This window comes from Papio anubis, chromosome 4 (genome assembly GCF_008728515.1).
Source record: "Papio anubis isolate 15944 chromosome 4, Panubis1.0, whole genome shotgun sequence".
Lineage (NCBI taxonomy): Eukaryota > Metazoa > Chordata > Mammalia > Primates > Cercopithecidae > Papio > Papio anubis.
Window position 1 is genome coordinate 66,947,652 of NC_044979.1, and position 12,084 is coordinate 66,959,735.

General features: G+C 40.7%; 2 protein-coding genes across 13 annotated transcripts in view; one reads left to right on the plus strand and one right to left on the minus strand.

Moving 5' to 3' along the window:
- SLC25A40 (solute carrier family 25 member 40) overlaps window positions 1-1,373 on the minus strand; it is a 56,099-nt gene extending 54,726 nt beyond the window's left edge. For 4 of the 7 annotated variants that reach the window (XR_001901057.3, XM_009203502.4, XM_021935305.2 and 1 more), the window contains exon 1: window positions 1,120-1,229. The gene's annotated coding sequence lies outside the window, so the exon portion shown is untranslated. Of the gene's footprint in view, window positions 1-457; window positions 671-1,119 lie in introns of all 7 variants that reach the window. The other 3 variants (XM_017956989.3, XM_021935304.2, XR_002520735.2) reach the window with 3 other exon arrangements.
- DBF4 (DBF4 zinc finger) overlaps window positions 1,246-12,084 on the plus strand; it is a 38,974-nt gene continuing 28,135 nt past the window's right edge. For 3 of the 6 annotated variants that reach the window (XM_009203501.4, XM_009203499.4, XM_021935301.2), the window contains exons 1-3: window positions 1,373-1,802; window positions 3,069-3,244; window positions 10,407-10,586. In XM_009203501.4, the coding sequence (XP_009201765.2) occupies window positions 1,757-1,802; window positions 3,069-3,244; window positions 10,407-10,586 (402 nt within the window). In that variant the 5' untranslated portion in view covers window positions 1,373-1,756. Of the gene's footprint in view, window positions 1,803-3,068; window positions 3,245-10,406; window positions 10,587-12,084 lie in introns of all 6 variants that reach the window. The other 3 variants (XM_003896365.4, XM_009203500.4, XM_021935303.2) reach the window with 3 other exon arrangements.

Below are 12,084 nucleotides of genomic sequence, written 5' to 3' on the forward strand. Positions count from 1 at the left end.
TACATTATATATTAGTGCTTCCCAACTTTTTAAATCTTTCTGTTAATATAAACATTTTGTGCTCTCTGTAGCTTATATTTTGAAAATAAGTTCCCATAGAAATTACAATATTGAATATGTTTACTTAAACCACACTTCCTTCCACCACTCAAGATCTGTTAACCTTTAATGAACTGCCCCATGATTAAAATCAACAGACCTTGAGGTAGAAATATTTTATTGGAGAGATATCAAATCACTCTATTTCCTCTTCCCATGTCCACTTTTCCTAGACATTTCTCTCGAGTCATAAACACCTTCAACTGTCTAATAAGCATAGTTCCATGATTGTTGCCCCAGGGCCTTCAACATAAACCTGTCTAAAACCAAACTCTCATTTCCCTTAGCAAACGTGTTCTCTGCGTTCTCCAGCTAATATTGTCACAACCCACCCTTGTCTATTCTTTGAGGTACCTACCTGTAAAACTGTAACGTTGACACTCTGACTTCCTTGAGCTACCAGGTAAAAAAACCAACCATTACAGGAGTGCCTATTATGGCCTGGAGTAGAGGAACGCAAAATAGTTCAAAACATCCTCTTCCTCCCGAAGAAACAGATTTTTTTTTGGCGAGGCATGTTCCAACTTATAAAATTAAAATATATTCACAACATTTTAATTTGATCTTTAATCTGTTTTACAGAAAAAAAAATGAGATGTTACTTTCCACTCCTTCATTGTTGAAATAAAGTTACACACAACTAAACGAAAACAGTTCTGTATACAATAAAAGTCAACAGGGCAGCGCAAATAGCCAACTACCCAAGGACACAAAGTGACCTGGACGCGTTCTGGGGTGTCGCTGCCGTCACGACCGGGGGCCGCCTGGCCGGACCCTCCCTCCGATGTCCCCCGGGACCGCTCTCTCTCCCGCAAGTCGCTCTGCGGCCTGTCCTCAGCCGGCGGGGTCGGCAGTGACCGCGGGAAAACCCCGCTGGCTGTGCGACCCAGGGCGCGCTGAGCAGGGGCTGCGGCTGCCGCCACCGCCCGGCTCCGGCCCCGGCCAGAGCTGAGTCCGGGATCGGCCGAAGCCCCTCGCCTTCAGCCTCCCAGACGTCCGACCAGTGGAATATTAGCATACCTGGGGGAGAAAGCAGCTGGAAGGCCGGCGGTCCTGGCAAACCTAGAAGGCGGAAATAACCCTGGTGATGGGCGGGGCAGGGCTCCAGCGCTAACTGCATCCACTAGGTTTGGTCAACACAGAGCCGCGCCAACTCTCTGTGGCTGCGCCAAGACCTGAAGCGGCGGACTGAGAGCCGGGGTCAGAGGCTGAGAGGGCATCGGAATGGGAGCGGGGCAGAGGGGAACACATATCCTGCGGAGACGGAGCGAGGCGCCACAAGCACAGCAGCGTGAGGGGGCGGGGCGCGCGGCGCGAGAAGGCGGGCACGAGGGGCGAGCGCGAGGCGGGGCACGGCGCGCGGCGTGAGACGGGGCGGGGCGCGCGTATCGGCGCCGCGGCCGCGTGACGCGTTTTCAAATCTTCAACCGCCGCAACCCACTCGTTTGTGCTTTGCGCCTTCCTCCTCCGCGCTTCGAAGCCGGATCCGGCCCCGGAAACCCGACCCGCAGACGCGGTACCTCTGCTGCGTGGAGGCCGTAGCCGGCGGAAGGAGAGAGGCGGCCGTCCTGTCAACAGGCCTGGGGAAGCCGTGCTTTCGTGGCCGCCCAGCGCGACACTTTCTCCGGACCCAGCATGTAGGTACCGGGCGACTGCCATGAACTCCGGAGCCATGAGGATCCACAGTAAAGGGCATTTCCAGGGTAAGAAGCCCCTCCTCCGCCTGCAGTCCCTTTAATCCTTTCCTCCCCTCGTGGTTCCACCATTGATTCTTCAGACTTCTCCCGCCGGTTCCTCCGCTTTTTTTTTCTGACCGCCCTCCTCTGGGGTCTGAAGGAAGGGGCTCCTTCAGTGTTTTGTCTAAGAAGGAACGGATTCCGGCCCGGCCCCTCGAGCGCTCTGCCCTTTACAGCGGCGGTCCCAGATTCATTCCCGGTCGTGCCTTCGGTTGAAAACTAGCAAACAATGTGCAGATCCGGGACCTCGCTGGGGCTGCCGTGCTCTCTGCTGCCGGGCTTCCGCAGATGTTGCGCCTTCGCCCGGGCCCTTGGAGGCGACGGACAGCATCCTCAGTTTAAAGTCAGACACGCTCGTCGCTTTTCGCTTCGGTATTAGATTGAGTGATTGCGGGTGGATTTTTGGTCTTAACCCTTGAAAGTTTATTTTCCCTTCCTCATAAGTTGGGGGAAAGCATTTGTATTTCAAACATCCCATTGCTGGTTTCAACATTACAAACAGGGAAACAAAAGCACATTTCCATTTTCAGTCACTTTATTTGGTGAAACATTCCACCACCTAAGTTTTTTGTACAGGTATTTGTATATGTGTAGTAATTACCAATTTAAGAACAGGTTGCGTTTGAAAAATTAATTTTTAAAGCAGTTGCTCGGATCTCAGATCTGTTTTTAATGAAAATAATGAAATGAAAGGTTTAGTTCTTCCTAATGGACCGTTAAATTCCTAATACATAGACAAATTGTATGTGAAATGGACCATTTAGTTGTTAACATGCAGACAAACTTTATATGAAACTAAAACTTGAGCAGTCTGAAACCCTTGACTAGGTTATTCTGGGTAACAGGATTCTTTCATCGCTAAATGAAGTTTAAACACCAGTTTTGAATGTTCAGCAGAATGGCAGATGCTCAATAAGTAGTTGAGTATTAAATACCCCCATGGAGTTTACATCCTAAATAAGAAAATCTTTCAAAGGAGTTTTATATAGTCCCGTGCCTCAGGAATAAATGCAAGAATATTTCTTGCTGAGTCAACTATTATTTTACAATATGCGGTCTGTGAAAATATATAGAGCATTTTGCCTCTATCCTAAGTAGTGCTACAAAGAAATACATTTCAGTGCTAATAAACTGGTAGGATTGTAAGGATTTTTTGTAATATTGTATAATGAAATGTTTTAAAAATAGTACAAGTGTCTGTGTAAAACATCTGATTCTAAACATCTTTAATAGCAGGTGGAATCCAAGTCAAAAATGAAAAAAACAGACCATCTTTGAAATCTCTGAAAACTGATAACAGGCCAGAAAAATCCAAATATAAGCCACTTTGGGGAAAAGTATTTTACCTTGACTTACCTTCTGTCACCATATCTGAAAAACTGCAAAAGGACATTAAGGATCTGGGAGGGGTAAGTGAAAACCCTAAACTGGCATAGAAGGAAAAATTTGTAACTACTACTTTCTACTGTGTAATCATTTAAATTTTTCATTTTGGAAAAGTTAAACCCTTCTGTTAGCACCAAGATTAACATTATTATCAGCTGTTTATCGTTAATGAAAAACCATTTGTTTTAACCTTTTGTGGACTGGCAAAACTTTCAGGTTTCTCCGATTAGCAGTCTAGTATAAAGTTCCCAGCGTATAAGACTCCCCTGTCCTAGTGGAACTGCTCATTGACTGCTCACTGTAATGTTGGAATGTCCTCCAGATGACAGCAGTTTCTTGATTATGAATCTTGGGGAGCTACGTAAGTTTGTATGGACTAGTGTAACAATTAAGAATGTTATTACAGAACACCCATGCAAACCACACAGTTAAAATTGTTCCTGAGCGATACAGATGCTGTTTCAACAGAATGAATGTTATTAAAAGAATAGAAATTTGCATTAAGAATCTGGAGATACTTTCCTACCTTGTACACTGATTAGATGATTGGGAAATTAGAAATCTCAGGCAAAGGCCGGGCACAGTAGCTCACGCCTGTAATCCCAGCACTTTGGGAGGCTGAGGCGGGCGGATCACAAGGTCAGGAGGTCGAGACCATCCTGGCTAACACGGTGAAACTCCATCTCTACTAAAAATACAAAAAAAAAAAAAAAAAAATTAGGTGGGCGCGGTAGTGGGCGCCTATAGTCCCAGCTACTTCGGAGGCTGAGGCAGGAGAATGGCGTGAACCCAGGAGGCGGAGCTTGCAGTGAGCTAAGATCGCCCCACTGCACTCCAGCCTGGGCAACAGAGCGAGACTCTGTCTCAAAAAAAAAAAAAAGAAAGAAAAGAAAACTCAGGCAAAATTCTAGGATCTTAATAGGATTAAGGTTAATATTGGATGAATTTTAGCAAATGAGGTGATAAAGGTTTTTTCTGTCTTAAAGGGTCATACTGGACTTTGACTTTCTGAAGGTCTGTGTCTTTGAGTGTCTAAACTGATCCTTTCATTCCCAGACTGGTAACTTTTCATTTTATTTTTATTTTGAGACGGAGTCTCGTTCTATATGGCCTGGGTTGGAGTGCAGTGGTGCAATCTCGGCTCACTGCAACCTCCGCCTCCCAGGTTCAAGTGATTCTTATGCCTCAGCCTCCACCTCCTGAGTAGCTACAATTACAGGCATGTGCCACCACTCCTGGGTAATTTTTGTATTTTTAGTGAAGTTAGGGTTTCACCATGTTGCCCAGGCTAGTCTCAAACTTCTGACCTCAGGTGATTTGCCCACCTCAGCCTTCTGAAGTGCTGGGATTTACAGGCATGAGCCCTCCAGGCCCTGCCAATTCCCAAACTAGAAACTTACCAGAAAAACATGTGCTAACAAGTTTCCTGGAACTGTTTGTTAATATGGTATTTTGTTTACCTATCTCTGAAAAGTTACTCTACTTTTTTACTATTCATTTTGTTAAACTAAAACACTGTGACATGCTTGTAATAGTAGTATTTATCATAATGATCATACGACAGCATTCTTAAAGGTCATGTTTACTAGGCCAGCCACCCTATTGACTGTGTATCTATTAAGCGTATCTTAATGTGTTAAGGACCTTAGACATTGAGTAAAAAAAGACCCCTTCATCTTAGAAGCAAAGTACTTGAGGTCCAGAGAAAGTAAATGGCCCAGTTAGAGCAGTATTAGCTTCTTAATTCCAACAGCAACATAGTTCCTGCACCATTCTGTTCCTCTAGCAATCAGTGGCTACAAATGGCTATCTGGCTGTTAATTCACACCTGTAATCCTAGCAGTTTGGGAGGCCGAGGCAGGTAGATCGCTTGAGGCCAGGAGTTCAAGACCAGCCTTTGCAACATGGCAAAACTCCATGTCTACTAAAAAATACAAAAATTAGCCAAGAATGGTGGCGCATACTTGTAGTCCCAGCTACTTGGGAGGCCGAGGCATGAGAATCGCTTGAACCTGGGAGGTGGAGGTTGCAGTGAGCCAAGATTGTGCCACTGCACCCCAGCCTGGGTGACAGAGTGAGACCCTCCAAAAAAAAAAAGTAGCTTAAAGTAGCTATCTGATGTAAATCACATCACATGATGACAGCTTTCTCAAATACGATGAACAACCCATTAACTGTAGGTCTAATGGTCTAGATCAGTGATATTTAGATTTGCGTTTTTATCAGTAGAACCCTTTGAACAAAATAATATTCAGAAGTCTAACATGTAAAGCCTATAAAAAGGGAACTCCTTAGGCTAAAACAACAGTATTGAGGCTAAAGCAAGAACCACTTGCCCTGTCACCTTTCTTCTATCTCCACAGCAGTTCCTGAGGTAATTGCAAGAAACAAATTTTGAATTACTTCTGCCATACATAATAGTTGAGGGAGCTTTTGGTTTTACATACTTAGTCTTACCCTGAAATGATTGAAGTAGACCAGTGAAGTTAGGAGCATATTAAGGGTGTGAGTTTCCAAATTTTCCTTTGGATTTCCCAAAAATCCAAAGCTATGGATTTTCAACTGAATTTGATTTATTAACTTTCTTCTAAAAAAAAAAGTTTTATTGAATTCTGATCTTCCCATACTATCTTTTCTATAATTAATGATATTTAATTCTCGGGTCCTGGTTTCTTTCTTCAGCACATTTACTATTTCTGTCACTAAAAAAGATTTTCTCATAAAGATCTCCTACATTAGCTAATTTATCTTCACATCATTACTTTAGGTGCCTTTTTAATTCACCACGTCACATACCTTGGTTTCCACAATCTCGGTGAAAACATTTTAATACCCCATTTATCTACAGAGTATGCTTCTGACAAATTTAACCACTGAGAGCACAGCACCCAGATTCTGATATAAAGGGGAAATACCTTTAATAGTGCAGGAAAAGTAGGTGTTACAAAACCATCTAAGGAGAACATGGGATCAACCACAGGTCCATGTCTAAATAGTTTTGGCTGAAATAAGGCAATTGGAGAGGAACAGAAATGTAAGCCAAAACCTTGGCGTATTAGCTTGAACAGTAAAAGGTTTGGTGTTCGTCATGATGACCTTGAGTCATCAGAAAACAACGTTTTGAGTTTACTCTTTAAATGGCATAGATTCAGCAATATCTGATAAATTGAATAACCTGGTAGAACTGATTCAACAAATGTTGAGTATGGTGTGCACTGCACTCTGTGTTTTGGTAGATTCAAAAATGAATCCTGCCGGGCTTGGAGGCTCACATCTATAATCCCAGCACTTTGGGAGGCTGAGGCAGGCAGATCACTTGAGGTCAGGAGTTTGAGACCAGCCTGGCCAACATGATGAACCCCATCTCTACTAAAAATACAAAAATTTAGCTGGGCATGGTGGCACACACTTGTAATCCCGGCTGCTGGGGAGACTGAGGCAGGAGAACCTCTTGAATCTGGGACGTAGAGGTTGCAGTGAGCCAAGATGGTGCCACCGCACTCCACCTGGGCAACAGCGAGACTGTCTCTCAAAAGAAAAATAAAATAAAAAATGAGTCCTTATGTCCGTCCTATCCTCATGTTCTAACCTAGGTGGAGATGACATTGGTACAAGTAATTGTGTTAATAATACAACATAGAACATCAGGAGCAAGGAGAGATTAGTTCCAGCTAAGGAATTGTGGATTTCGTTCATACAAAATTGGAACACGGCTTTGAAGAATGATGAAGATTTGGGCATGTGGGAATTCATTCAAAAATTATTCCACCAGTGTCTCCAGTATATCAGCACTATTTTAGATCCTAGAGATACAAAAATAAGTAAAATATAATGCTCTAGGTATTCTTAGTCTAGCGGAAACCTCAGACAACTAAATAATTTGTATTAGAGTGTTATTAGTGCTTTGACAGAAATATGTAGAAATTGCTATTAGAACACAGAGATAGGAATGATTAACTCTGCCATTAGGAATCAACAGATAAAGTTTGAGCTGGATCTTAAAGTCTTAGTTTGCAAGGCAAATAGACATACTGAATAGAGGAAATCATATTTAAAATATATGTCAATGCGGTTTGTTTCTACAACTGATGTTGCAGTGAGATTTGAGCTTAGGATATAGGTGGGGGGAATGGCAGGAAACAAAATTACATTAGGGCTATGTTGCAAAGGGCATTTTATTCACTACTGAGGAGTTTTAACTCTGTAAGAAATGAAAAACCGAAGGAAATAAGTGGTACTAACATAAGAACAGACATACACACCAATAGAATAGAACAGAGAACCCAGAAATAAACCCTCGCATATATGACTAATTGGTTTTCAAGAAGGGTACCAAGACCATTCATTGGGGAAAAGATGATCTTTTCAACAACTGGTGCTAGGAAAACTGGATATCCACATGCAGAAAAATGAAGTTGGACCTTTACTGTGACATATGCGTAAATGACCTCAAAATGGATCTAAGATGTATTTGTAAGAACTAAAACTCTTAATGGAAAATATAGGGAGAAGTCTTCATGACATTGGATTTGGATATGGTATCAAAATCATGTGCAACAAATGAAAAGTATAAAATTGGACTTCATCAGGATTAAGAACTTTTGTGCCTCAAAGGACATTTTTAGGAGTGAAATCACAGGAAATCTTTGCAAATTATATATCTGCTAAGGGATTAATATCCAGAATACTTGTATAAAGAACTTCTATGACCCAAGAACAAAAGGACAAATGGCCCAATTTAAAAATGGGCAGAGGAACTGAAAAGACATTTACTCAGAAAAGATATACTAATGGCAGATAAGGACATGAAAAAATGTTCAGCATCACTGATCATTAGGGAAATGTCAATCAGTAATCACTTAACACCTGTTAGGATGGTTACTGTTAAACAACCAGAAAAATAACAAGTGTTAACAAGGATTTGAAGAAGTAGAACCCTTGTGCACTCTGAGTGGTAGTGTAAAACAATATAGCCACCATACAGAATAGTATGGGTGGTTTCTGAAAAAAGTAAAAAATTGAATTACTGTATGATTTCGTAATTTCATTTCTGACTGTACATCCAGAAGAATTGAAAGCAGTCTCAAAGTTACTATTCACGATAGCCAAAAAGTGCGAAAAGCCCCAATGTCCAACAAGTAAATAGAAAAAGAAGAGGTTGTATATACATACAGTAGAATATTATTCAGCTTTAAAAGGAAATGAAATTCTAATTCATGCTACAACATGGGTGAACCACTAAAAACACTGTGCTAAGTGAAGGAAGCCAGTTACAAAAGAACAAATGTAGGATTCCATTATATGAGTTACCTAGAATAGCCAGTTTCAGAGATGGAAAGTATTAGAACCTCTGACATTACTAGGGCCTCATATTTATGAAAATGAAGGCAGTATTTGATGTGTGAATTATTCATTTATATTATTGCCTGGCCCTTACAGGCATTTCAGTCTGTAATCCCTGGAATAAATAAATGTAGGTACATTATTTACTGGTCAATGAAAATGAATGTTGGTCAAAAAAATGATTTGTACTTAACCAAGGAGGTCACTGGGCTCAGTAGCAAATTCTGCTTAATGCTTAGATGAAGTTAACTTATCTGTTACACACTTGACTTCATTTTTATTATCCTCATTTATAGTGTGAAATCCTATAGAAATTAGATACAGCTATTTAAAATATTTTAAGAAGTCTTTCATGGATGTAAATTATTACTGCTTATTAATGATTCACAATTTACTTCTGCTTAGTGGGTTTTTATACTATACGTATTTATACTATATATTTTCCTAATAATATTAGTATTCTACTTAGTATTTACTTCTACCTATTTTTATTTTCCTGACCCTGGCGATCTTTAATAACCTTCACTTTGGGCCGGGCACGGTGGCTCACGCCTGTAATCCCAGCACTTTGGGAGGCCGAGATGGGCGGATCACAAGGTCAGGAGATCCAGACCATCCTGGCTAACACGGTGAAACCCTGTCTCTACTAAAAATACGTTTAAAAAAAGAAAATTAGCCAGGTGCGGTGGCGGGCGCCTGTCGTCCCAGCTACATGGGAAGCTGAGGCAGGAGAATGGTGTGAACCCGGGAAGCGGAGCTTGCAGTGAGTGGAGATATTGCCACTGCACTCCAGCCTGGGCAACAGAGCAAGACTCCGTCTCAAAAAAAAAAAATAACCTTCACTTTGGTATGTGTCTTTATAAGTAAATTCAGATATTTAGGCGGTGATCTTCAAACATTTTAGTAAAGTAATTCTTTTCAAACAGTATTACACTCTTAAGGGTAAAGGTTCCCTGCATCCTGTAAGTTGAAGCCTCAAGGGAAGGTGTAATAAATTAATGATTGATTCAAACTTGTATTATGTGCTATGGTAACCATTAATGATATGTGGCTACTTAAATTTAAAGTCTTTAAAATGAAATCAAATTTAAAAATCAGTGACTTGAGCTAGGCGCGGTAGTATGTGCCTATACTCTCAGGTACTTGGGAGGCTGAGGCAGGAGGCTCTCTTGAGCCCAGGAGTTCAACGCCAACCTGGGCAACATAACAAGACCCCATCTCTTAAGAAACAAAAAATTCAGTTGCTTAATCACACTACCAAGGTCATTTCAAGTACTTAGGTAAGTTGTATTGGACACTGCTGCTTTAGATCATGGGCTTGAGTCGGAATGCTTGTGTTCAAATTATATTATTTGCTACTGGGTAACATGAAATAAGTCACCTCTCTTCACTTTTTCTCCTGCAGAAAATGTAGATAGTATCATGAGGCTGTTCCATAGATTAAGTTAATTAGCATATATAAAGTATTTAAGAATAGTATCCAGCACATGCTGCTGTTGTGCTATTATAGGAGCTCTTATACTTCCTCAGAGTTCTAAGTTCAGAAAAATACAGTACAAAACCCACCAATTTACGAAATAATTGCATCAAATTGAACTTTTTTACTGTGCTTGGCATATGAAACAGCTTATGGTTTTTATGACCTAGTTGAAAATACCTTGGTGGCATGTGCCTACAGTCCCAGCTATTCAGAAGGCCAAGGCGGAAGAATCACTTGAGATCAGGGGGTTGAGGCTGCAGTGAGCTATGATTTTGCCACTTGCACTCTAGCCTGGATAACACAGTGAGACCATGTTTCTTAAAAAAAAAGTTTATAAATAAAAATGCCTTGTTTTCTTCTAGCGAGTTGAAGAGTTTCTCAGCAAAGATATCAGTTATCTTATTTCAAATAAGAAGGAAGCTAAATTTGCACAGACCTTGGGTCGAATTTCTCCTGTACCAAGTCCAGAATCTGCATATACTGCAGAAACCACTTCACCTCATCCCAGCCATGATGGAAGTTCATTTAAGTCACCAGACACAGTAAGTCTCTTAAATATGCTTTGAGACTCAGAAGGGCTATATCCTGAAGATCTCATGGTTTTTAATAGCAAGGTGGCAGTAGAGTTTACTTCTGTAGAACCTTTTCAAAGCCACATTATGTGTGGCTGTCCAGTCCTTAATCAGGTTGCTGTCTTTTAGAAAGGTGGTTTTTGCCTAATAGTTCTTGTGTAATCACACTCTGATTGCTTAGGTATACCCCTGTATTTAGGGATGGCTTGTAGTTTTTAGAATAATTTACAACTAAAAAGTTAACAGCAGATCATTCTTTAAAGAAGAAATAGAAACCTTTTTTCTTTTCAGAGCAGAGGTCAGCAAACTCTGGCCCATGGGCCAAATCCAGTCTGTTGCCTTTTTTGTACAGCCTGCAGGTTAAGCATGGTTTTTACATTTTCAAATGGTTGTATAAAAATATCAAAAGAATATTTTGTGACAAGTAGAAATTTTATGAAATTCAGATTTCATTGTCTATAATGTTTTATTGGAACACAGCCATACCTGTTTGTTTAGGTATAATTTGTAGTTGCTTTTGTGTTTTAGGCAAAATTGAATAGTAGTTGTAGAGACCATATGGCCAACAAAGCTTAAAATGTTTACTTTCTGGTCCTTTGCATAAAAAGGTTGCCAGCCCCTATTCTAGAATTATTGAAATCTTATCCCTACCACTCCATGGCCAATAAATTGAAAGATGCAAGGAAGGACAAATTAAATTGATTTAATTGGGTGTGAGATGGGATAAGATCAAATGAGAGATAAAATGTTTATCTCAGTTTTTAGGTTGAAGTGTAATTAAATTATTATTTTAAAATATCCTCCTTGACTTACCTGTTATAGCCATTTGAAAATTAGGGGAAATGAGGAGAAAACAGAAGAAATGAGTCACAAAAGAGATACCACTTGAAAAAAGAGTTATAATACATAGAAGAAAACAGAAGAAAGAACGGAAAGGAGATCAAGGAAGGACCATGCATTCTCTGAGTTAATGCTTTTTTGGAGCAAGGAGACAATACACTAGCAATTCCAAAATAATTGTTGCTGATGGCATTTCAACTGATTTTCCTAGTAGTTTATTTAAAAAGTGAAGTAACAGCTGGGCGCGGTGGCTCACGCCTGTAATCCCAGCACTTTGGGAGGCTGAGGTAGCTGGATCACGAGGTCAGGAGTTCAAGACCAGCCTGACCAACATAGTGAAACCCCATCTCTACTTAAAAAAAAGTACAAAAATTAGCTGGGCATGATGATGCTTGCCTGTAGTCGCAGATACTTGGGAGCCTGAGGCAGGAGAATTACTTGAACCCGGGAGGCAGAGGTTGCAGTGAGCTGAGATAACGCCACTGCACTCTGGCTTGGGCAACACAGCGAGACTTTGTCTCCAAAAAAAAAGGGTGAAATAGCGTAAAAACAGTATATAAAATTTATTGTTTTTCTTAAATCTTTGATTTAATAGGAACTAAAATGTAAACCAATTAATTGTAAAGAA